General features: G+C 38.4%; 1 protein-coding gene across 2 annotated transcripts in view; it reads left to right on the forward strand.

The window, feature by feature from the left end:
• The first annotated feature begins 1,831 nt into the window (after positions 1-1,831).
• slc38a4 (solute carrier family 38 member 4) overlaps positions 1,832-25,644 on the forward strand; it is a 47,234-nt gene continuing 23,421 nt past the window's right edge. The window contains exons 1-3 of one of the 2 annotated variants that reach the window (XM_084710571.1): positions 1,832-1,969; positions 23,282-23,512; positions 25,356-25,452. In XM_084710571.1, coding sequence (XP_084566697.1) covers positions 23,388-23,512; positions 25,356-25,452 — 222 coding nt within the window. In that variant the 5' untranslated portion in view covers positions 1,832-1,969; positions 23,282-23,387. Of the gene's footprint in view, positions 1,970-17,871; positions 17,999-23,281; positions 23,513-25,355; positions 25,453-25,644 lie in introns of those variants that run through there. The other variant, XM_084710570.1, reaches the window with a different exon arrangement.

Raw genomic sequence — 25,644 nt, forward strand, 5'->3', positions numbered from 1 at the left:
AGAACTGCATCCGGTGGCAGTGTCTTCAACCAGATGTGACAACCTGTATAACACACCTCTCAATAATATTTATTGCATCATCTAGGATCTCCTTTGGTCCATTAACCAGGTAGGGAGCCTGTCAGTTCTCAGAGAAGTCACTGCTGATGCTGGTAAATGGACTGTAATATCTATAAGTAGGGTGTTTATACACAGCAACATGGGCGTTAGAAGCTCACATGCAATGAATCTTGGTCAGAGATGGAAAGTAACTAAGTACAAATTTAGTTGTTTTTTTCATGTATCTGTACTTTCCTGGTTTATTTATTTTTCAGACAACTTGTTACTTTTGTACTACCTACATTTTAACACAAATATCTTGTCACTATGTAATGTTATGACTCGTTACTTGAGGGGAATTGTTGGTTATTTTTATTTTGCATTATTGCATGCCACCATCCCAACACCAAGACCAAAGACATAGAAAAGATGTATAATTGTGTGTGCATCAACGCATATCAAAAATAATGGATGCAATAAAACAATCTAAAAGACGTAACAAGACAGAAACAACGACAAAAGACAAAGTAACAAGATGGGAAAAAATGAAAAAGATGTAAAAGACATAACAAGACGGAAATAATGTAACAAGATGTAACAACACATAAGAAGATGAAAAGATGCAACAAGACAAGAAAACTAAGAGATGTAACAAAAGACATAACAAGAAGTAACAAAATGAAAACAATGTAACAGGACAAACAAGATGTAAAGGAGACAACCAAATGAAAAAGACCAAATAAGACAAAAACAGCATAAATACTGAGCAATTATCTGGACATTTGCAATAGCAGCTACAGGAGATGTGGGCTTTAATCTAAAGTGTCATACTTACCCTGTAATAACATAATACTAACCAGTAGTTAAAAAATAACTACAGTATAAATTGTCTCCAAATTCATAACAAACATCCAGATAATTACTCAGAAGATCATTCTAACCCTGTAATAATAGAACAGGAACCTAGTTAACAACATTATACATTTTTTTTTAATTCATTACAAACTTCTCAATAATTTCTCAATACATCATTCTTGCAATTTTAGAATAGGTTACCAGTAGTTAAAAAAAATACTAAGTTTAATTCTTTGTAAAATCAGGAATTGGTGCTTTATTCCATCTTGTTACCAAGTAACTATGCATGTATCGGTACTGTGCTGGTGCAGCATTTTTTTTTTTTTTTAATTACACTGTAAAAATTCTGCAGTGCATTGGGGGCTGTAATCTACAGTGTTCCACTTTTCTTTTTTAAGAAAGTGTTGCCTTTGAGTACATTTTTCTTATAGTACTTTTGAATGTAGGGCTATTACCTGTGCTCAAAGTATCTTTAAGGTACTAAATTAAAATTAAATTAAAGGATGTGAATACTTCCTTCACCACTGCTTTTTTCCTCCCTACTTCCCCTTTAAACCATAATTGCAGTGGATGAGGAGGAGTGTGGAGTTCCTTTCTTTCCCTACAACGTGGCCAGGCGGAATGTAAACAAAGGATCCCAGTCAGTAAACGGCCACAATCATTAAACAAACCTTTTATTTTATCTGAAACGTCGCAAACACACCATTCAGCCAGTATAAATATGCATAATGATTATTACATCTCCAGGTAACATGTTTAAGATGAAGAAACCGGAACGATCAGAGCGGTCTGATGCGTTCATTTACCCCGCTCGTGTTTTTAGGCGTCTTGTCAGATGAGTGAGGGGGAGGAAGGGGGAGGGGGGGGGGGGGGGGGGTGATTGAGAGGTCCGGGACCCCCCCAGCAGCGCCTGGCGGTGTAACATGACGCTTCAGGAGTTGCCATCATCACATGGCAGATGGAAATTTCCACTCAGACTCCTTGCTTGTTAAATGGGAAGGGTCTCCAACTCTTGTCTCCACTAGTCCGCCTCCTCCTCCGCCTGCTACAGCTGTCCTCCTCTCTGAGACATTAGGTAAGACCCCAACATTTACATACAGATTCATTACTTTTACTTTATTTTATTACCTGCATGTGATTTCCTAAATTCTGACTTGGCGGACAGGAAGCGGGTAGTTTAATTCTCATTATTCATTTAATTAGAATAAAGCGGCTCGGAGCCTAATTAGAGAAAAAAAAAATGTAAGAAAATAAGCAATGCATACTCGTGCGTGAGTTTACTGCTTTTAAATGACTTTATGCTTAGTTTCTTCATTTTTTTAAATTAACATTGACAAACTAACCTGTTTAATATAAAGAGCAACAGTAGCTGTGTGTGGAGCGCTTCCTGCAGGGTGTTGCCTGGAGTCAATATAAAGCAGCGTTAAGCGCCAAACACGCGTCTTTATTTATACAACACTTTACGCTTTAATCTGGTGCACGCACCGCCCTGATTTTGTGGCCGTAATTTGGTGCAAAATTCCACTTTCCACTTGGTGAAAGTACACTTTCACATGTTGTGTTGTGCATGCCTGCTGCTGCCTTTCCGCGTTCACTGAGGAAGAAAACACAAAGGCGACTTTAATTTTTTTTTTTCCTGTTTGCATCATTCAGGCTGCTTTATGTCTGCTCCCGGCGCGCGTGCAACAACAAACCATAGAAGCAAATCCAATTCTTTTATTTTGAATTCTTTATTTTATTTTGAAGAGGAGTAATATGACTAAAAGTATAATATGAATCATGGGTTTATGTAACAGCAGACAGTAGCATGCTGAGAGTGGCCTGCAGGGGCTCACTGACGACTAATAAATATGTTATGACTGCAATCACAGGCTCAAACTGTTGCCAAGCTCTGGTTGGAAACATGGTACAAATTTGCTGGATGAACTTGAGCTTTATTTGATGTTGAAGCTGCTGTGCTTTCCTCTGTATCTCCACAGAAACAGGCTTCTGCCTCTCTGACCATTCTCTTATTTAATGTTGTTTAATCTTTGACTCGAAAAATAGAGCTGCAGTAATAAGTCAACTAATCGATAGAGTATGACTGGTACTGGATTTTGGGCAGATGCCAGTTACAGTGCTTAAGATAAAAAAAAAAGTCTGATAATGATATATCTGCCGAAATTTCAATGCGGTTACCAAACAATTGCAACAAAGGTAGGATATTTTACAGTTTAACAATAAACTTTAATGTCCAAAATGACAACAGGTACCCTGTTTCACTGGCATTCTGATAATTATAAATAACTGTAAGTGTAAAATAAACACAAATAAAACCAAAAATGCCTATATATTAAAATTAAATGTAAAATACATAAAAAGGCTCCCTATAGACCTAATAAATAAATAAAAGTCTTTAGACTGTTCTGTCAAAAAAGTTTTCAAATTGCTGTATTTTAGACAACATATTTGTCGATACTGATAGACTGATATAGCTGTAATAGGCTGATATCAGGCCAATAGTATCGGCCAATCAATATATCGGTCTGGCATATACACTTTAGTATTGCAACGTTATGCTTTGTTATATTGTTTTGATTCTCAAAAACATTGTATTGTGGTATCACAATATATGCAAAGATTTGTGGTGTTTTTATTTGTCATTAAACAAATCAACTTTTTTCATTTTGATTTTATACATATGGTGGTGTTTTGTTTATACTATGACATTTTCCTAAAATTAGATTTAAAAATAGCAATCTATCATCTTGCTTTCATTGTAATGTTGCAATATATCGCAATATATTGAATCATAAACCCTGTATCATGATACATATTATGGGTTGGACTATGTATCGATATTATATTGATTATCATGATAGAAGACTAGATATTGTCTTAGATTCATTATATCATGGTCTGGCATAAATGCTGTCTTTTTCTGGTTTTAAAAGCTGCATAACAGTAAAGTAATGTCATTTTCTGAACTTACCAGACTGGTCTGTTGTTTGCCTTAACTCACTCAGTCAATATGTTAACATTACTAATGACTGATTATATCAAAAATCTCTCTTTGTGAAAGCAAACTGTCATACCTACAATATTATTGCAATACTGATATTAAGGTAATGTCATGACAACTGGCCTACTTGAGAATTGGCAGCATGTTATTTTAGACAAAATGCATATCAAGATAAATATTGTGTATTGTGGAATAGCCTAAAAATATTGAGATATTATTGATAAGCTATATTGTCCAACCTGGCTAACTGATAAATCAGTTCAAAGTAAAATAATTGCCGACTGTTTTATTCATCATTGATTAATGGTTAAAGTCATTTCTCATGCAAAAGTGATATAAAATGCTGTTTTCAGCCTCCGAAATATGAAGATTTCCTGCTTTTCTCTGTTTTATATCATATGAAACTGTGTCTGAATCTTTTGGACTTAGACTGACAAAACAAGACATTTTAAGACTTCACCTCGGACTTTGGTAAATTGGGTTTGAGATTTTTCACTGTTTTCACTGTAATTTTAAATACCAAACATTAAATCAAATAATTGAGAAACAATGAAAATAATCATTAGCTGCAACCTTATCTGTAAATCCTTGGTATATATCACTCTGACAAAGAAAATCTGGTGGATTTGACAGTGAGACGGAACAGTATCTTTAGGTCTTAAAGGGGATTTTCCAAAACGGGTCCATGCGTTGATGCTTTTCACAGATGTGCACAGTTGTCACTTTCTCTGCAGTGATACTTAATGTTCATCCTCGTTTTAAGACACTAGTTAAGTTAAGCATTTGAAGCAACACACCCTAATCCCAGCCTTACACAGCAGAGTCACGGCTCACGACTGAAAACAAAGACTGGATTCAGACAGGAGAATATAGGCTTAGACATATTTAAGTGGTGAGTTCAGTTTCTATCATCGCTCTTCTGACTGCTATAAATAACCAGTTGCCACACAGTGACTGTGCACGTCTACTTTCGAACCCCCTCTCTTCTATACGCACCTCACTTACATAAGACTGAGAACAAGTAATGTCTACCCTTAACGAAGCCCCCCCCCCGCTCCTTGTCTGATGACTTTTTAAGTAGGAGTTGTAATAACACACAAGTGTGTGCGTTTTATGTTGATTAGGGTCGTGTTAAAACTTTGTGGTGCGCATGCATGGTGCTTTAGTGCATACAAGTTCCCTTAGACTTTCTGCAAGAAATGTGGTTAAATAGAAATGAAAGCCAGAGAACAGTAAAGTAAGGAAAAGTTATTTTTGGCACAGACACCTCACAGTGTCTGTCAGACTGCTTGGCTGCATCTGCTCATTTTTAAAAACATTACAGATTAGATAAGGTGTAACTGAGTTGATTAAAGTCTAAATGGTCAGCTGAAAGATTGAATTTTAAACACCTCTAGTCTAAAGGGGCACTCTGCCAGTTTAGTATTGCACTACTATAAAGTTTGTGAACTTTAAAGAGGCAATTTTTTTTTACAAGAACGGTCAAGATTTAAGCAGTAGAGGCAGAGATATCATGACTTATATTCCCTTCAAACTCTAAAAATGCTGGATACTACATTTCCCACAGTGCAACCCAATAGCTGAGAGCTACCAGTGAACCCAGAAGCGTCCTACGAGACCAACAGAGGCCAGTTTGAAAACAGGGAATAGGTTATAGCACCGAGGTTTGCTGGGTTTAGCTCCTGGCATTCCAGGGCTGAGTCACGCCTAACCAAGCTAACGGAAGTAAGCAGTTAGCTAATTTAGCAACAAGTAAAGCTATCTTTCCAACATGAAACTTGGTACATGACCTCAGTACTGTCCTCCCTGTCGGTCTCAGAGGCTGTGTTTTTTCCAACTGTGTTCACTGGGAGGCTCCTGAACACAGATCCATTGCCGGCTAATGGCAGCTAACAGTTGCATTTAGCTACTTTAGCAACAAGTAAGCTAAAGCTGTATCTATCCATCAGGAAACGCCGTAATTAAATAACCAAGAAGCTGGAAACCCAGAAAATAATGATCCAGTTTCTCCTAAATGGTATATAAAGTTATAAAGTTGTCTTTGTACATTAAGGCCCATCTCCCAGAAACATTCAATGCAAATTTTGTATTCATCCCCTAGTACACGATATGTCATTGAATCATTTTCCAAGAAATTTTAAACTCTAATAACAACTAAGAATGCTTCAGAAATGACCATTTTGCTTTTGTTCAGCCACTTACTTGAGTCTAGATGATAAAACATTTAAACAACTTCAAAAAATTACCTCCATTGCCACAGAAGATATTATGCAACTGTTTCCACACTGAGTTGTACTCCAGGGTAAACTAAATGTGTAAAATTGGTGGAGTGGCCCTTTTATGTTATACCTGTAGACTCTAAAACATTTTGTTAAAAACAAATAACAACAAAAGACTCCTCAGTAAGTTTGCCAGGGTGCAGGTGGGGGGGGGGGGGGTGGGATACCAACACCTGTCAGGAGAGCTTGGCAGTGGATTCTTGCTCCTCATTGGCTGTTAGGAGACCCTGAATGACACATGTAGGTCAGATCCTGTTGGGCAGCTGCGGGGGGGTTGAAGCTCTGATGTAACTTGGAGTGCGAATGAGCAAATGAGCCAGATGTAGAGTCAGTTTCAAAGGAGGGGTATCATTAACACAAAGACACAGTGAGGCAGTTCCACAAAGGGGCAAACCACTTGGCGGTTTTCCAATCCGCTGTCAACACATTTAGTTGAAATGTGAGAAGGTGGTACACTGTACAATGTAAGGAGCTGCCTATTAATACCTGCATGATTGCATAATTCAGTAACCTGGAATGCACATTGATGACTCTTGCGATGTTGGCAAAGGCAAAGCTGCCACGTGCATCGCAGCTTTTTTTCAATGTGAAAAGTTGTTGATCCTCTAAGGGAAATTCCCTTTTTTTCTCGCCTTCCACAGGGAGGTCGGAGGTCAGCTACAGGGGTTCAGTGTCTTGCTGAAGATCCTCCAAACATGGAAGAATATTTGTCGACACAGCTGCTTTAGCACTTGGTTCACTATATATATATATATATAAAAAAAAAACTTCTCACAATTTGCTACTACAATTTCTTGCTATCATACTAACCTTCAGATATCCAATCGTTAAAAAAAATCTGAAGCATTTTAATTACAAATCCATTAAATTTTCAGCAGTTTGACTTGTTTTTCCAGAAAATTTATTTACAGAAACCCAGCAACCCCACCATGAGCAAGCACTTGCTGACACTGGAGAGGAAAAACTTTGAAAATCTTTGAGCAGATCCATCTGTCAGGAACGCCTTTACACTTCTTTTGGTACAGATTAAACAAACTTCAGACAGATCCAGGCTAGTCATTCTCCAGTTTCAAGTCTTTTCCTAGCCAGCTAAGCTAGCAAATTATGAAGAAAGCTTTATAGCTTATAGCTTTATAAAGCTTTATATTTTAGAGCAAGTAATAGTTTGCATAGTGTTGGACTGCAGTGTTAGGTTCACACAGGTCAAGCCTGGCCATTTTGTTTCCAGTCTTTATGCTGTGCTAAGCTAGTAAGCTGCTGAAGATAGCTTCATATGTAACACACATAGAAGGTGGTGTTGAGCTCTTAACCTAACTCTTGGCAAAAAAGCAGATTTATCAAAATATCAAACTCTTCCTTTAAGAAGGCTGTGTTTTGCCAAAGGCTGAGAAGCTAGTGTTAGTGTGTCCAGTAAAGCTAAAAAGCAAAAAACATTGAACCTGTGCATGTACACACATTTATATCCTTTCTTTACTTTATTTTAACCAAGCAAACAAACAAAAAACAGAATTCAATAAGAAATAGAGCTGACAAGTAGAACTGCAATCTATAAAATCTAAACAAGATCAAATCCTATGAAGCGATTGAGGGGGGTGGCATGTCATGACAGGCTCTTAGGCCCCTAAATCAGAGTATGCCAGGTTCCTGGTCACTGATGCATCAGAAAACAAGTTTTAGACTAACTGAAGAGTCCAGCACTGTCTTGTACATGGACACACAGAGGACATTGAAATGCGTCAAAGCACAGTGTCTTCTCATGACCCATAGTTAGGTCATCATGACAGTCATCTGATTGCTTTTAAAAAGGCAGTCAGATTAGTTCTCCGTCTTACCCTATTTTGTGCTTCACTGAGAAACTTGAAAACGTAGCCGAGAGTGTTCTGTACGGAGTGTTTGTCATGGTCTGTTTAAGTTGGCCAGTGTTCAACATGGGGCAAAGCGGGGAAACAAGAAAATTAGAAGATCATTCTGTAAATGTGGCATCCTGCTGAATGAGCAGTCTGTCCCACATGCTGGATGGCCAATGACATCTTTGTACAGGTGACTCAGATATTTTGACAAAAGCAACGCCTGTATGCTCTCAAATTACACTTAGGGTGGTGTTTGCGTAGTGGGAAAAATAGCACAGACTGAACTTTCCATGTCTTGATTCAGTTTCTGTTTGACTAAACTGAAACCAATCTAAATCTGATCTTTTGGAACAAAATCATAAAAACCCTCTTAGGACCAGTAGACTTTTAGTCCTTGTCCTCTTCCTGCTAACATCAAGGTCAAAACCTTGAGTTTGAAAAGATTTAGATGTTGTCACAAAGCAAGATGCCGACTTCATCATTACAACACAAGCAGGTTGATCAATACCAACTGATAAGCTGAACGGAGCGAGGGTCTGGGCTCATAGAGCTCACAAACAAGGTTAGGACACACCATGCCTATGTACAAAAGGTGTTTACTAAAGGCCACCTGACCTTTAATGTCACATGGCATCACAGAGGTCTGAGTTTTCATCAATATGTTTTTTTGTTTGCTGTGACTACAGTGTGATTTCCGTAGAATTTCCATTTGCCTTTTGAAGTTTCAGTGCCATAAATCAATTATAAGTCCTGATTCAGACCATTGCGAATGTTTGTGATTTCCTGCCAGCTTTTCAAGAATTCTACAAAGAATTTTCAGTATAGAAAACCGATTAGTTGGCTCATAGGTTAGGTCAATGAAAGGACACAAAGAAGCAGCCGGCACTGCTTTATTAAGCTGACATGCCAGTTTGTTACAGAAAACCATCTGGGAATTTGTCTTTGGAAACTGTTTGGAAAAGGGCAGGCACTTTCAAAAAAACACTTGGCAGGTGATAGGATGACCCATCTGTCTATCACGTCTAACTCAGGCTAACTTCAAACTCTTACAAAACTCTTTAAACTCTTTGCTGTCTGTCGTTCTTTGCTCTTCCTTCAGTGAAGAAACATCAGGAGCCGGCATTGTTTGTTCGAGAGGAGTCGCTTCGTTTCACTGTCGTCACACCTAAAACCACAACTGAAGAAAATGTTGTGTAATATTGTCCATCCCTACTTTTGGGACAGTGGTTCAAATGATCCGACTGGTCAGAATTCTGGTGGTCAGAATAAGTCATTACAAGAGTAAAATAATTAAATTAGCACAATGGCACAAAACATTCTACTTGGTATGTGGGTTTGCACACAAATTATTCATCAGTGCATTGCCTTTTGAAATTTGGTCTTTGGTCCAGATTGAAATTTCTCAGCAACGTTTAGATGAAGTAATTGAAATCTACTGACTTTGTTGACTGTTCTTGCGTCAAATAGGAAATGTTCTGTGTTCTGAGTCCACGAGACAGACATGTCTTGTACAGAGCTCATTCAATTGCAAATATAGATATATCTCGATAAATCGAGCATATAGGGATGTAGAAGTGAATTAGAAGTAGTTGTAAAGAATATTGTAGAGCTGTTTTGCAGTTTAATTTACTATAGGCCGCAAACTGTGAATGCAATATAGCAACATAAACTGATGTATCAGGTGTTGGTCTGACTTTGAAACAGGCCTACAGTACTTGTCAGGTGATAAAGGATAGCTTTGGCTGCATACGGGCCACGTGTGCAGGCTTCGGAATCAAATGTTCAGCTGGAGAACCAGAAATATGCAGCTGAATATCAGCCAATACTAGACATCAGAGCATCTTCTAAAAATATCAGGGGGCCACTGTTGTATCAGAGCTGGTAAGTTCCTCGATGGGAGGATTCCAGGTCAAAATAGTGAAAAATAAAACATAATGATTTTAAATGGAAGTCTACTACATGTTTTTGTTTTTAACCAATTCAGTTTCAGCCAAAGTACAATAAACGTTGATTTCTTAGAACCAGATGTTTATTGTGGATCTTGGAATAATAATCCACATTTAGGCTAAAGAACGGAGGAGGGAGTTGTCTCAACGTGTCAACAATGATATATTCCTTCCAAGTGGAAGCACGAGCTGGATCATCTGGAGGAGCATGTGCACTCAGTTCAACACAGATGTGCGTGGCTCTCAGCTCTGTATGATGTGGTTGTATTTATAACTCCGCCATTTGCCACTCAAAGACTCAAGTGCTGTATGTTTTGACTAAGAAGAGAATCGAGCTAAGTCACGACACTGACAGTAACCATCAGATATAAATCTGTCCTACATGACACACTTTATTAGAAGCCTTGATTCGTCGTGTAGGGTTGAACCACTTACATGAGAGTCGCAGCCTCAGCTGGCTCACACACTTTGCATTTTGCAGCTGTAAGTTTCTGTTTGTTGCCACTCTAATTACAGGGTTTTGGTTATTCTCTTTCTTTTCAAGAAGATGAGCTGGGAAGATTGATGGCACTTGTATATGTAGGCTAAAAATGAGGCTACAGCCTGAAGACTGCTAGCTTAGCTTAGCATAAACACTGGAAGCAAGGGAACATCTAGTCTGGCATTGTCCAAACAGTGCTAAACTGTTTCCTGGAGAATATGCAGGTTGTTTGGCAACTTTACAGGAAGTCATTGCTCCTGCCCAAGAAATAATACACAGCCCAGGAACCTCAACTTGTCAACCCTAACCCTTTTACCAGTTTGTTCTTTTCAAATGAAACAAACAAGCTTTAGAGGTGCTGGTTGGTGCATTCTGTTACCTTTGAAAAATTAGGCTAGCTGTTTCCCCCTGTTTTCAGTCATTATGCTAAGCTAAGCTAATCAGCTGCTGGTTATCATACATTGCATACACGTATGGTATCAATCTTCTCATCTAACTCTTGGTAAGAAAGTGAATGTAAGTATTTCACAGAGTGTGGAATTATTGCTTTAACTTGACCTCAGAGTTAACCTCCAGTAGACCTCAGGGATATGAGGATTTTAGGTTTAGCATGTGTCCTGAACATCAAAGAGTGAGTGGTTTTTAGCCACTCATTCCATTTATCCCAGTGATCGTCCTGTCAGGACAGAGCAGCAGTCATTTTACAGACATAACTTTACTGGTGATTCTTATGCAGCTGAAGCCAATTCGGGAAGTACAATGTGGTCATTTCTAAATGAAAGTTCCACGTTATTTTTATAATTAGTGCCTATTGGTCAGAGAATCAGGCTGATTATGTCAAGAATGAATCACCAGACATCCATTTCCGCTTAACAACTATATAAATGTCTTCATTACTTTTTCTCTGTGGTTGCAGTTTGCAGCTCCTGTGACGTTTGCTAATTTGTGTAACTGAGCAAGTGTGAAGCAAGAACGCCCTGATAATTTTCCACTAACTTTCACAACACTGATAAATGAACATCAGTTGCAAATACGATTTAAATAAAAATTAAAATGTTAATTTAGTTTGTTTGATGCGAATCAGATGTATCAGAGGTGTGGTGTGTTTAAAATGAACTCAGTCTTTGCGCAAATGTCCTGAGGCTCCTCTTTAATGGAGGAAAAACAAGGGTTGGACACATTTCTACTAATAACAATGACTGAGTGTCATATGATGTGAATGTCCCAACTTATAACTGTCGTCTCCTTGCAAAACAAGTGAGTAGAGCTGACAGATTTTACACGCAAGGGACAGAAATATCTCCTGGCTTGGACCCGTGAAATTCTTAAAGAAGCTGCCTTACTTTCATTAGGTATATAACATTATTTTGATTATTAGTTGTTTTAACTTTTCACCATGTCTTACTCTTTTTGGATAGACCACAGAAAATTTGTCTTAACTTTATATTTTAGCAGATATTGGGTGTCATCTGGCCAGTGATTCACCAGCAGACTGTGTGTGGTATTTGCAGCCAGTCACATGAGGTTGAGAGGTATAGGCTTAATTTAGAGGCCTTCAAGTTCCAGCTCATAATGACCACTGACAGAGTTGTTGGGGCGACTGACTGCACAACAAAGATGCAGACTGATATCGTTTCGGATGGAAGTATTTTTGTTTGTGCTGGGGACTGCTCTGCCCATTCAAATAATCAGGGGTACAAGTTGTAGTCCATGGTGTCACGTGAGAGATGTTTTGGTCAGAAAAGAGGAGGTTAATAACCCCTTGATCCGTGACGGGACCGTCCTCCGTGGCCTCATGTTAACCTGCTGATGTTATTCTCCTTTGACGGAGATGATCACATCCTCACATCCACGTCAGTTTTTATAGCGTTCAGTTGTACGGAACGTTTTCAGCGCCGGGATGTTTATGAGGTCTTAGGCTTTCATGTTAAAACAAATGGACACAGAGGTCAAACAGGGCAATGAACCGGCTACCTATTAGACCAGCAGCTGTGCACTGATTTGAATAACCAAACAGTGCACTGTAAAAAACTATTTGTTTTAACTTAAAAAACTTAGTGTCTAAGTTGACTGAATTTGAAAAGACAAGTTGCAGTAATGCTGGTTAAGAAATGTTGTTAAACATTTTTGGTTTTGTATGAGTTAAACAAACAAAATATACACTGTGATCTGTAGAGAAAAAAATTAGTTTCTAGGCTTCCTTCAAATTTTATGTTTTATCTGAACTATGGATGAAAAACAATTCATTCAGTGTTAATTAGTGAGCTTTAGAGGCATTAGTTGGCGCATTTCTATAACTTTGGACAGTGTTAGGCTACCTGTTTTTCCCTGTTTCAAGTAATTATGCTAAGCTAAGATAATCTCCTGACGTGAGTTGAGGTAATAAACTTTTTGAGTTAAATAAACTTGATATTAATTTAGTTGTACTTGGGAAAACAAGTTCATAGTTTTTTCATTATTGTGAAAACAAGCAATCGTGACTTATGTTTAAGTGTATTAGAGACACTCAGCAAGTTTTCTTCGTACTAGTTTTCTTTAAACTGAAAATGAAGGCTGTCTGGAAAGTTTTAACTTTTAAAACTTAAATGAGTTGATTGATCTCTGTACAGTTCATTCACCAAACTCGTCATTTTAATTTCTTCAACTTGAAGTTAGAAGAACTCATGTTAAGAAAATAAATAATTTTAGAGAGTTTAAGTTTATTCTTGAATACTGAATAAATAAAGTTGTATGTGAGAAAAGATGAGCTGGTGCCACTAAATTCCTGTTTTTTTTTTTACAGTGTTACTTCATCTCTGTTGCCTGATGAAGCAATGGCTTTACCAAACCAAATGTGTCAAAACAAAACCAAAAAGACACCTCATCACCCAGAAACATACTGTGGAAAATGGAGCTAAGCGTCAAGTGAACAAAGATGTCTTGGCAGGAGGTGGACACTGTTATTGAGATGACCAGGTTTTACCAACATACTTATTATAAGATTCATGGTTTGGTTCATGCATGTGGCAGACAGAGGTGGACACAGGGGAAAAGATGATCAACTTTTACTGGAAAGACTCAGAACAGAACTGAAAGAGTAGTAAGAGACCTTAAAAACATGTCTAGTGTCAATGTTGGACCAGCATGTCTCAGACAGATCTCTCAGTAAATTAGAAAAGTTCCCTGTCTAGTTTGCTAAAGAATGGTGAAAATATCAGATTCATGGTATCACAGTGTACAAGAGGAATGAAAACAGAAGCCTCATAATTTCACGAACTGGCAATCTAGATATTTTACATTGCACCAACATGAAGTAGGGGGATTTGTGAGGGGAAGATTTAAAAAAAACAGGTTGATTTGTCACAACATGGGTGAAGCCTCAAATGTCCAAGATCCTACACTTCCCATAATGCCACTCACAATCTTTCTTTCGATTGTCTCTGCTTGTTAAAAGCCAAACTCTACGTCCCTACTTTGTATTAAAGTTGTCACATGGCTGAATAGCACTTTTTCTGATGAATAAACAGATATTCATGTGTCAAACTGGTGGATTGTCCCTTTAAGATTTTGCTATACAGAAAATAGAAACGGTCTTTTTTACATTACATCACTATCTTTGCCATTGTTATAAATCATTGCATATCTTTGAATGATATTATTCCTGTTTCAACGGGGTTAAGGAATTTAATTAATATGTAATGGAGATGTCAGATGTGTTTGCCGCCTCTGGACACTTAAAAGTCTTTTAGTTTTCCAGTGTGTGATTTGATATCTCTGACCTCAAAGACAGAGCTCAGGCACGTCTATAGCTGGCTAATGCTCCACTCTGAAGTCTGTGATCTTGCAACCCCCCGACCCCTCAAACCAACCCCCGTCCTTGTTTGGTATGTTGTGGGATTGGGACAGCTTTATAGTCATAGGTGATTGGCCGAGTATGTGTGTGAAGCCCCCCACACACTTCAAGGACTAGTGATGCCATTTAAGGAATGTCCCTTCAGCTGCAGGAAGGATCATAGTGACAAGGTTTTTGTTTGTGGGGAATTTGACTTTCACTGCCACTCACAAGGCTGTGTTGTTTTCTGTAGTGATTGCTGTATATACAAAGTGTCGGCTTTCTCGTGGCTTCGCTTTTCACCTAAACTACCAGTGCTCATGTCACTAGACTCAAAGAAAACTTGGATTTCCTCTTAGGGGGGGATGGGCTTCAAGTCAGTTACAGCCACATTTCCACCTAAAGTACCCTGAACTTTTAGTCCCAGGAACTACTTTTCATGGAACTAAAAGGTTCCTTCAGCCCTCAAAGCACAATGAAGAAAACACTGCACATTTTTAAAAATGGTGACTGAAATAATCCATATCATGGTTTGTAGTAGGCAACTGGACTTGATAGAGTTCTTGAAGACGTTTGGCCTCTCATCCAAGAGGCTTCTTCAGTTCTGCCTGACTGGTTTGGGAGTTCAGGTATTAAACCTAATGGGTTCGTTAGCACCTAGGGGGGCATGTGACTCTAGGGGGGCATGTGACTCATGACTCCCAATGTACAGGTCTGTGCACTCCTCACTACACTGGACGGCATAAACTACATTTTCTAGAACTTCATGAACTGAAGAAGCCTCTTGGATAAGAGGCGAAACGTCTTCAAGAACTCTATCAAGTCATATCAAACCTTGATATGAATACCATGACCTGGATGAATGAGAATATTCACAGACTGACTGAAATAATGTTCAGCCCCACCCCCAAAGTTCCTGTGCTTTGAAAAGAACTACCCCCCAAGCTGTGGCTTTTTGGGGGGCAAAATTACATCCCCCAAACTTAATTTGCAGACTGGTCCCTGCAGTGGAAGCGCTCTGAGTTTCTCCAAAGATTCCTAGTTCCTGCAGTGGAAACAAGGAACAGGCTAGTGTTTATTTTGGTGGTGGCTGCTCTACTTCCATGTTTGCTAGCAAATTTAGCTTTAGATGTTTTGATAGAGCAGATGATAGCTGGTCAGTTTACCTTGACTTGAGATTGACTTTGTAACTGAAATATCCTGTTCTTCCTCTTACTAATTAATAAGCATGTTAGCAAACTTGAGGTGAAGACTGTCTTATTATATAACTGACATTACTGAGTCAGGTCACTGACTTTTGACTGATATCTATTTGTGCTGCTGGTAGCTTTTAAATCAACAGTTTCTGCCTGTTTGGTCCTTATTAATCACAATTAATTTGATCTTCTTAAAGGAATTATTGTCACTTTATTGATATCGAGAATTACAGTAAAAAAAACTTAGTGTTTTGTCAGTTAGCATAGTTGTTAAACAATTAGATATTGATTGAATTGTGATATAGCCTAGCTTAGATGTTGACTTTACCTGGACTTCAAGTGAGACCATGTCACTTTTAAAAGATGAAATCACACATTTTTCCTCTTAGAAATGAAAAATTGAATTCATAAGCCAGAAAATACTTGCTAATTGCTCAGTTTGCTCCTCCAGCCTTTCTTTGTCTAGTATAGCCAGTAGCGTTAGTAGCTAATATTAGCTAACAAGAAATATTGCTGTGTTATCATTTCTGAGTTCACTGACTTTATTTCTGTTTGCCATTTGTGTTACTGCTAAAGTATGACTTAACATTTAGCATTAACCCTCAGTTGTCACTTCTGGCACAGTGGCAGTTACATAGTTACATATGTAAACCCAAATATGTTAGCAGTTGCCACAACTTTCTTGAGTTCATAAACTCAAACATTAGAGGCTATCAGAGCTTAAATATTTAAAGTCAGTGTCACATGTATGCTTTGATTACAACTAAATTAAAATTATTGATTAAGCCAACTTGAATATTTTCAGTATATGCAACTCAGAATTTTTATTTACCCCTCTGATTGCAGTAAGTTAATAGAACTGAGTAAATTAGTATAGTACAGTATATAGTATATTAGTATAATATAGTAAGTATATAAGCCCATTATTTCACGTTCAGTGAACTCAATATAATATTTTCTTCTTAAAATATTGTTTTAATTAGTTTAAAGTTTAGTTTATAAATACAAAAGAAAGAATATTGTACAGGCACTTAACATTTTTAAGTTAGAAGAACCTCTAAACAAATTAAGTTACTACTGAATACAAATAATTACAGTGATTACAGTGAACTCAAACTATATTCTGAACTTATCCTAACAGTTGAATGCCTGTTTTGTTTGTCATGTTCACATCAGTGATCCATGAAAAAGTTTTTATGTACAGTAGATAATCACCTCTTGATGTTGTTGTACAGTCAAAAATACTGAATTTTGTCAACATTGACTAGTTTGATACAGTCGCATTTGCTGTGACAAACTCGAAGGAAGGAACACTTTTAACAATAGTGTTTCTGTTGTCTGTTTTGGTTTGTGGTCGTCAGAGAGGAAGTCTAATTTTGGTCACAGGCAACACACATACTTTTAATTCAGCTTCATGTATTGGTTTTTCATGCCAGTTGAAGGATCGTTTCTCTGCGAATTGTGGAAAAACTTCAAGTTTCATTGAAACTTTTTGAGAACCAAGTAGATAAAAAAAGTTAAAGTTTCAAAGCTGCTCAGTGTGCAAAACTTTTCTGTAGCTAATTTGAGGAAAAAGACGGTGTTTGTTCCTCACATGCCATGTGCGGGCTGCTCCGTTTGGACAGCATCACAAAGCAGACAGAGATAAAAGCTCATCCCTGACATGATCATGACCTTGGGCGCAGCGACATCCCCGATGCTGCCCTCTGATTGGTCATCCAGCGGCACAGCCTACCCACTCAGAGTTGCCCACAGTGCTCCTGGGCATCTGCGTGTGTGTGCAGCTGCATGTGCAAACAATTGTGTGTGTGCGCGTGTGTGTGTCTTTGTTGGTACAGAAGAGGCAGTACTATGAATCAGTTGTTTTAAGCATGGTAGGTGTGTGTGTGTGATCAGCGCACCAGTCCACCCATGGTTACTTGACGGCTCTGCGTGACCTCAGCCGAACATCTGTCCACCTGCATGATTCTGCACTAGTAGAAAAGTGGAAGGTCATGTGGCAGATCATGTGATCACATCTTGAAGAGACCGCGGGTATTTAATAGCGTTGGTGCACTCTGGTGTCTTCAGTCTGATAGCGGCTGTTAAGTTGCCTGTTTTCCCCCCATTCATTTGTATTAACCTTTTATTTATCAATCTATCTGTCCATATGTTTTCTTTTGTACTCTTTCACAGTAAGAGTTTAGATTTGAAAATAGAAATATGTACCAAATTATTCTTCTCCACCCTGTTTTGGCCTTCTTGTTCATTTCTAGTGAAGCAGGCGTGTGTGTGCACGGGTGTGTGTGTGTATTGGGGGAGTTACAAGGGCGTTTAACCACCGTGCTCAGAGAAGGAGGGGTCTTAGTGAACACTGTCTGTCCTCATTGGCTGCCAGAGGTCCTCCCTCCTCCCTTTTAAAAGCCTGCTTTCTCACCTGAGTTACAAAAGAGCTGCAGCTCCTCACCCATTCACTTGTCTGTCATCTGTCTAAAAAAACATCTACTTAAAAAGAAATTAAAAGAACAATCCTGGAACTTCTCTGAGGAACTTTTGATTAAGTGAGTATGAATATTTTGGTTTATAAGATGCATGAAAATAAGCAATATGCCAGTGGGGGTTTTGTGAAGGAAAGAATGAAAATTCCTCTCAAAACTTAATTTTTTTTTAGAGCAAAAGTCATGACTTTACTCTTGAAGCTGCAACAGGGTGTGTTTGAGTTATGCACACTTTCTCTTACTGTCAATTTCTCTGCCAAGTAGACCAGAGTTTCTGCAGTGCGCCTTGCTGGAAGGAATTTATGCTCGGTAGTGGCTGATGCAAGAGTTTGTTTGGGTGGAGGATGTGTGAGGTAGTAAAAGTGTTTCAGAGTGGATATGTGAGATTTTAAATTGATATTTCTTTTTAAGGAATGTTTCAGAGTGTTTTTTTTTTTTGTTTCAAACTATGCAAAAGCTTAGAGACTGAGAGTAAACCAGTGTTTTTTCAGTCGTTTCTGCTTGATTTTACAATGAATAATCTGTCCTCACAGAAACATGGCCTATAGGTTGTTCTGAAAATCAAATTAACCTAAAAAGATGCATACAAGGCTCCATTCTCTAATTCAAACCAAATTTGTGCAATCCTATGGCTCTAAACTTCTTGACTCAAGATGAAATTCGGTAGCTTGCGCTTGCTTCTCTTTAATGTTTTCGATTAGTCTGTGAAGCTGCAGATAGCAGGGACTGCAAGTGAGATTACTGATAAGTTTGATTTGCCTGCCTTTTCCTGTTTTCTTATTTCAGAAGTCGTCACTGTGTATGTATTTGCATGCTTGCTTCTGCTTTAAAGTCACCAACACGCTTGACTGACAGATGCATGATTTTTCACTGGTAATCTTTAAAGTTATGCTGCGAAACAAATGATGGAAGAGCCAGGTTGGATGAATTTGCGCAATCGGGAAAAAAAGCTACAGAAGCTCAGTGGTGTGTGTTGGTCAGTGTGTGGTCTGGCTCACACTTAGCATTAAAATGAACAGCTGTAGACACAAGTGTGAAGGCATCTCAGGACACCGCAAGGACACAAAGAGAGATAAACGCCCAGGCCACTTTCACAAGTGTTCTGGCATGCATTAGTCTACATACAGCATTAGCATTTTAAAAGAACAGTTCACCTCAAAATTTAAAAAATAATGTTTTTCTTCTGGCCTGTATTGCTATTTATTCAGTATAATAGCATGAGGTGACACTAGTCCTGTGGTGCTCAAAACACTCAACAGCAATGTCTCTTTCCAGAAATCATGACCAGGTTACTCAGGATAATCCACATACCTTGTGAGCAGGAACTACTTTTATCTGTGGTAGAATCTACCGGAGCTACTTTAGAATTTACCAGAATTTTTTTATTTGACGGAAAGTAGTTCCTGCATGAAACGGCTCACAACAATATGTGTGGATTATCTTGAGTAACCATGTCATGGTTTTTGAAAAGAGATGCTTGTTTTGAATTTTTCTTAAGTTTGAATACCACAAGCTGAGTGCCATTTAGTCCCATTGGTCTCAAGCTATTTCAGTAGCATTTTGAGTTTTTGTTGGTTTTTACCATCATGCAAATGGCCTCAGCAGTCCTCTTGTACAGCTGAGTGGCCATGTGCAAATGTGTTTCTTTTGTTAGGGAGATTTAAAGTTGATGTATGCAGGAAAACAAGTTCCAGCCACCACTTTCTGGACACTCAAGATGCATTTTACTCACATTGTGTTAACTGTAGGTGTGAACTGTAGCCGGTTCCAGCTGTGTAAGGCAGTTACCACGTCTGAGCCTGATGCATGGCACACTGCCAAGCGCAAGCTCCTATAATGTTGTGGTTGCAACAACGGCGGCATTAAACTCTGTAACGTGTGAAGTTAACTAAGTTAGACAGGTTAATCCCCTTGGCAATGAAAAATGAAAAGTGCTCTCCGTTTCTTTCTCGCCACACAGCGGAGAGCGACACTGAGAGATTAGGTGTACTGGTGTGTGTGATGCGGTTGTTAACGGTAATGTAGCCACTTAATCTCCGTCGGCTCAAAGATATCAGGTTTTTAAAGCAGCCAACTTCCGAAGAGCGAGATCACAGGGAAAGCAAAGACCTATCAATGACTAAAACATTATTGAAACGATAGTTTTGTGCAGAGGGTTAAACTGCATTAGCCAGGTAGGCACAGAGTGGAGAGTTTTAACACCTCTGACATTGTGCTCAGCAGACTACTTTGTTGCAAAATAGAAAACTTTCTGTGGCTCTATAGTGGCATGATGACTGTAAACACTCTTTACACACATTGCTGTGATGCAAAGATCTTGCTGCAAAACCGCTGTTGCTTAAACTGTTGCTCAACAGGCTTCCTTTGGTGTTTATTTACCAGCATTATTTTACTACAATAAGAAAAATGTGAGATACTTCCTGGTTAATTCAGTTTACTCAACTAAATAGCTTTAACATTTCCGCTTTAAAGGGACGGTTCATCTCAAAATCAAAATGACATGTTTTGCCCCTGTTCTGTGGTGCTATTTATCCATCTAGATAGTTCTGATGTGAGTTATAGAGTTTTGGAGAAATCGGCCGCAGAGATGTCTGACTTCTCTACATTATAATGGGACTAATTTGGTTTGTGGTGCTCAAAGCACCAAAAAAATATATTTGAAAAATTAAAAACCAGTGCCCTTTAAAAAACTGTCCCTTTAAAATGTCTAAAAACAATTTGAACTATGTTATACATTTTGGTAAGTTGTGTACTTATTATCTCAAATGTTCCCAACTATGTTCAAACCCAGAGAAATATGTACTTTTATTCAAGGTAACAGTTCAATTCATTTCATCACCTGCCAATGGTGTCATATCCCCTTTAACTCCTTTAGTTGCAAAAAACTTGTGGGGAAACACAAGATGATACATCAGAGAGTGAGGAAGCGAGTCTCAAAATGTACCTGAACATAACGTGAATAAAAACCTAAATGCATTGCCTCACCCATGAACACGACATCCTGTTAGATCAGAGTTACATCTGCAATAATGGGTGTTTACCAATGAAGAAAACAAGTCCCGTGATACTTTGTTTTCTGTTAGACAGTGACCTTCATCCAGACCAGTTAGCTTAACTTATGTCTCACTTGGCACACCGTGCAATGGACAAGAGCCAAACGATAGTTTATTTCTAGTTTCTTTTCTTTTTTATTTATTCAAAAATTTATTTCAGGTTTAAAGACTCATCTCACAAGTCTCAGCTGTTCATCACTCATCACTCAGTTCATACTGTCATATTAACATGATAAATGTTAGCCTCTTATCATGCTAATATGATGATGTCATCTATAAGGACATGAACCCCATCTACAGAAGCAGAAAATGTCACATTACTGTTGACTGTTTGATCTCATGACTACTTTAAAGGAATATTTTGCCAGAGATAAGATGAGAGGATGTTAAATGTAATGCCACAGTCGCTTAGCGTAGCATAAAGACTGGTTCTGTCTATACCTTTGGACAGAGCTGAGCTAGCTGTTTCCAGTCCTCAGCTTCATGCTGAATGGACAGATATGAGACCAGTATCCGTCTTCTCTTAAGTACTGGCCAGGAAGTGAATAAGCATGAATCCCAAAATTTGGAACTGCTCCTTTAACTTTGCACTGAAACATAAAATTGTGTTCTGGCTGCATTTCACAGAATTTCAACCACCTAATTGCTGCTGTAATTACTTTCAAACAAAAGAGAATTTTAGAGTGACACTTCTCTTTTGTGTTCCTCGTCGTGTGTTTTTGTCGTTGTGTACTTGTTGAAGTGGTTAGTGTTTTTCCTGCGTTGTTTGTCAGTCAGTGGCACTTGGGATCTGTCCTTCCACTCTATCAAAGAGCTCTTTGTGAGAGTGACAAACAGCACTGTAAATAATTTGGCAGTAGCATTTATAATCATACAGGCTTTGTTGTCTGTCTTTGATGCCCTCCTTACATAATTTAATGATGAATGCCACAGATGGAAAGTGTGTTCCCCGTGCAGCGCTGTCGGCTTTTTTCCTTAATGGTAGTGGGTGAGGCTGAATAAACCAGCTCGTACATGAACAAGGAGGCCTGTTGATGGTGGCGGTCAGGCGGCCTCATGAACTCATTGCATCCTTGACCTGGTTTGAGGGTTTGTTGACTTAAGCCAGCCAGCAATCTCTGTGGACGTCATCACTAGCTGGTAACATGATCCTAAAGATAGAAGAGTGCATTTTATCATAAACTGTATTTTTTAACAGCAATTATGAACAAAATATAGTTATTAATACCACAAGTCAAGCTGGTGTGAAATGGAACTATAAGTAAAGCTAACAGGACTGCAGCCCTGCCAGTGTTGAAGCTATATGAGGCGCCAAGGTTGCATCATCTCCAGGCTTTCCTCCTCAAGGTAACATAACAAACAGTCCCTCAGTTCTAGGAAGAGGGGTGGACTGGTTTGCAGGGCAGAGGGCCCCATTTCACTCTGAAGTGTTCTTCATCAAGGCCAAAGGGCTCCGTCGAGGCCGATAAAGGCGAGACAATACGTGCGTCTGCAGGCCTGGCAGCTGATAGTTGGCATTCACATGGTGGTACTGAATCTTTAACACTTGAACAGCCAAGGTGGTCGTTTTGACCATTTTCAAATTTCTTTGAGCAATAACTTTGTTGAACTGAAAAATACAATGCTGCTGGTGCCTGACTTTTCCTTTAATTGTCTGTATTTTTTTTTTATATATATATATTTATGAATTAGACAAAAGACAAAGAAAATGTGATAATTTTTACCTATTTCAGCCATGGTTGGTCATGTTGCCGCTTTTATATTGTTCCTTTTTGCACGCAGAGGCATCTTGGTTGCTTTGCAGCTATCATTGTCTCAGTAAATCTCAGCAAATGTTCTCGATTTCTAATTTCCCAACATTACAAATGACAAATTTATTAATTTGCCTTAAAAATAAAGTAGGGGAAACCAGGGATGGTTTGAACATTTTTTGCACCTATATCTCACTGAATTTTTGTGTTAAAGTTCTCAAAATGTGAAACCAAGTACCCTTACTTATTACAAATAGCAATGTTTCCAACTTTTTTTGGTTTTATTTTTGTATTTGTTTGAAGCCTTTTCCCATAGGCTATGAGTATTTTTCATGATGATTCCAGGTGGAAATTTGTTGTTATTAAAGTTAAAATAATGTGTTTCTAATCTTATAAAAGCTGTTTCTTCCTCTGAGTAATTCTAGATTAAACTAAAATTTAGACTGGATCTCTGATGGTTATTGTCTAACAGAAACTGTGAACATACACCTTCAAAGTTGACTTAGTTAACGAAACTCTGCTCCTCATGTTTTTTCTTATAGGAAACAAGATCGAGCCAAAATTGAGGAAGAAGCACATCCCCGCCTTGTGAGCTTGAAACCCTGAAATCCGAACTTCTCTGCCTTCCTTGTCCTGCTGTGCGCCACTATGCCAGGAGTCGTGGATCGTATGGAGCTGAGGAAAGTCTCCACAGAGGCTGATGACGACAGCACCGAAAGCCTGGACGACCACTACCCAGAGCCCATTGACTCTGAGAAGGCCACCATCGACAGGTCAGCAACCATGATGTCAAGTTAATGTCAAGTTTACTATTGCCTTCCAGTGTGACATTGAAGCTTTTTTTGGTGACTCTGTTTAACACTCTAATTCTCTACTTGTACAGTGTAGTGTGAAGTTTTACAAACTGCATGTCTATTTACTTTCTGTCAGTGTTATAGTTAAGTTGTCTTCAAGTATAGCTTGATTGATTTTCCATCATTACTAAGATTCTTAACTTTTCAGTTAGTGTGGTACATTTTCTTAATAGTATTTAACGTTCATTTTGGTATATATGGTAGTGTGTATAACCGTTAGCACTGTCAGCTAGCTAACTAGCATCAACATCTTCATTCAAACTCAACAGAGACAGAATAAAACTCATTAAAAACGTCTTGGCTCATCTTTCCACTGTTCCAAAAATCACTAGCTCTGGTTTGCTTGAAACACTTAATTCACCACATAAGATGTGGAAATATTGTCATTATTGTGTTTATCTGACATCCGACCTCCCTCTCACTCCTCCCTCGGAATATTTTCACATCTTGCACCATGAATTATGCGCTTATTTTGACCAAACAAGAGTTGGTGAATATTGGAGCAGTGGAAAGATGAGCCAAGATGTTTTGGTTTAGTTTCATTTTGTTTCTGTGGAGTGTAAACGAAGGTGGCAATGTTAGCTAGCTGGGCTAGGGCTTGCTAATGGTTGTCTAAGACACTGAGGTGATTATCAAAATACTCAAATGATATAAACAAAACAAACAGTAAATAATATTAGAATATGTACTAAGGTAACATTACTATAGCATTGACAGGAAGTAAACATACATGCCGCTGGTAAAACAAATATACATCACACTGCGTTGTGCAAATACAGAATTTATGCTCTCTGACGAACGTGAATGCAATATTCATTCTTAAACATCCTGCAAACTAGGAGTGATCTTTCCATGAATGGCATAAGAGAAACCTAATTAATCCAGCTGGGTTTCTGCAGTAAAAGTCTGATTTGTCAGAAAGTCTAGGGTACAAATCTCATTTCAGACTTGGGTTTTACTTACATCAGATTAGTGCAAAGTAAGTACTCACATTCTGCAAATTCCTTCCTCCATCTGACTTTTCCCAGCCTGGGAACCAGATGAATCTTCAAGCTCATGGTTTCATTTGCTCTGACAGATACGTCTAGTGACCCTTCTGATCAGACAGACTTCCACCCATCCTGGGTCTTTTTTATTTAATTTTGGAAGCTGTTCAAATATGACACGCGATTCCATTATGTTTGCAGCAATTTGTTGTAATTCATTTGTGATCAGGCTGCCATTTTTTTTTTGCCAGCTTGATAATGGATCAAGATCTGCTCAACATCTCACTCAGCATTATGTTGCATGTTAAGCTGCTCTGATTATGGCATTTGTTAATTATTTTGGCGATTCCATTTAATACTTTGCCAAGACACCTGGTTAATTATGTGCACGGAAACATAGTTTTAGTTAGGATGTGAAAAGCCCTCCAGGTTCTCCGGCATTAATATGTTTTAATCTGTCAGTGATATGTCTTTGGAGCTGTCAAACATTAATTTAGACAAAGTCAGGTTACTTATCAACTACAGGGCGGCAACTCAGTAATTAATTTAATCTGTTAACTTATTAGGGCAATATTACAGGTTTGATTGACAAGGATGTGGTGACTGGTAAATTAAGCGCTGCGTCACACACTGACCTGACCTTAAATTACCTGCACTGTTACATGACTGCCATGATTTTTACATAAGAAAAGTTGATATTATTCAAGATGAATTGTCTACTGTGCATGTATGTGTACAAGTGTTAATTTTTGCCCTTTTTTCTTTGGTCTTTGCAGTCAGTTTCTGGATGACAATGATGACGCAGAAAGCCAGAAGTTCCTGTCAAATGGGATGATGAAGAAGAAGAAATATGAGGAATACCATGAAGAATATGTAAGTGGATTTAAACGTCACAGTGCTAATGTAGTCAGCGTCTGTCAGTCAATGGTAGAATCAAATATTCTGTTCGGCACATTAATACCAAAAACAACTGTCAGCGTTTGCAGCAGTTAATGAAATTGCTAGCCAAGATGAACATTACGACTTTCCGTCCCTGACTTTAGGACCTGTTTGCTTTCTGTGGGA

The sequence above is a fragment of the Lutjanus erythropterus genome, chromosome 22, assembly GCF_056507025.1.
Source record: "Lutjanus erythropterus isolate fLutEry1 chromosome 22, fLutEry1.hap2, whole genome shotgun sequence".
Taxonomy (NCBI): domain Eukaryota; kingdom Metazoa; phylum Chordata; class Actinopteri; order Lutjaniformes; family Lutjanidae; genus Lutjanus; species Lutjanus erythropterus.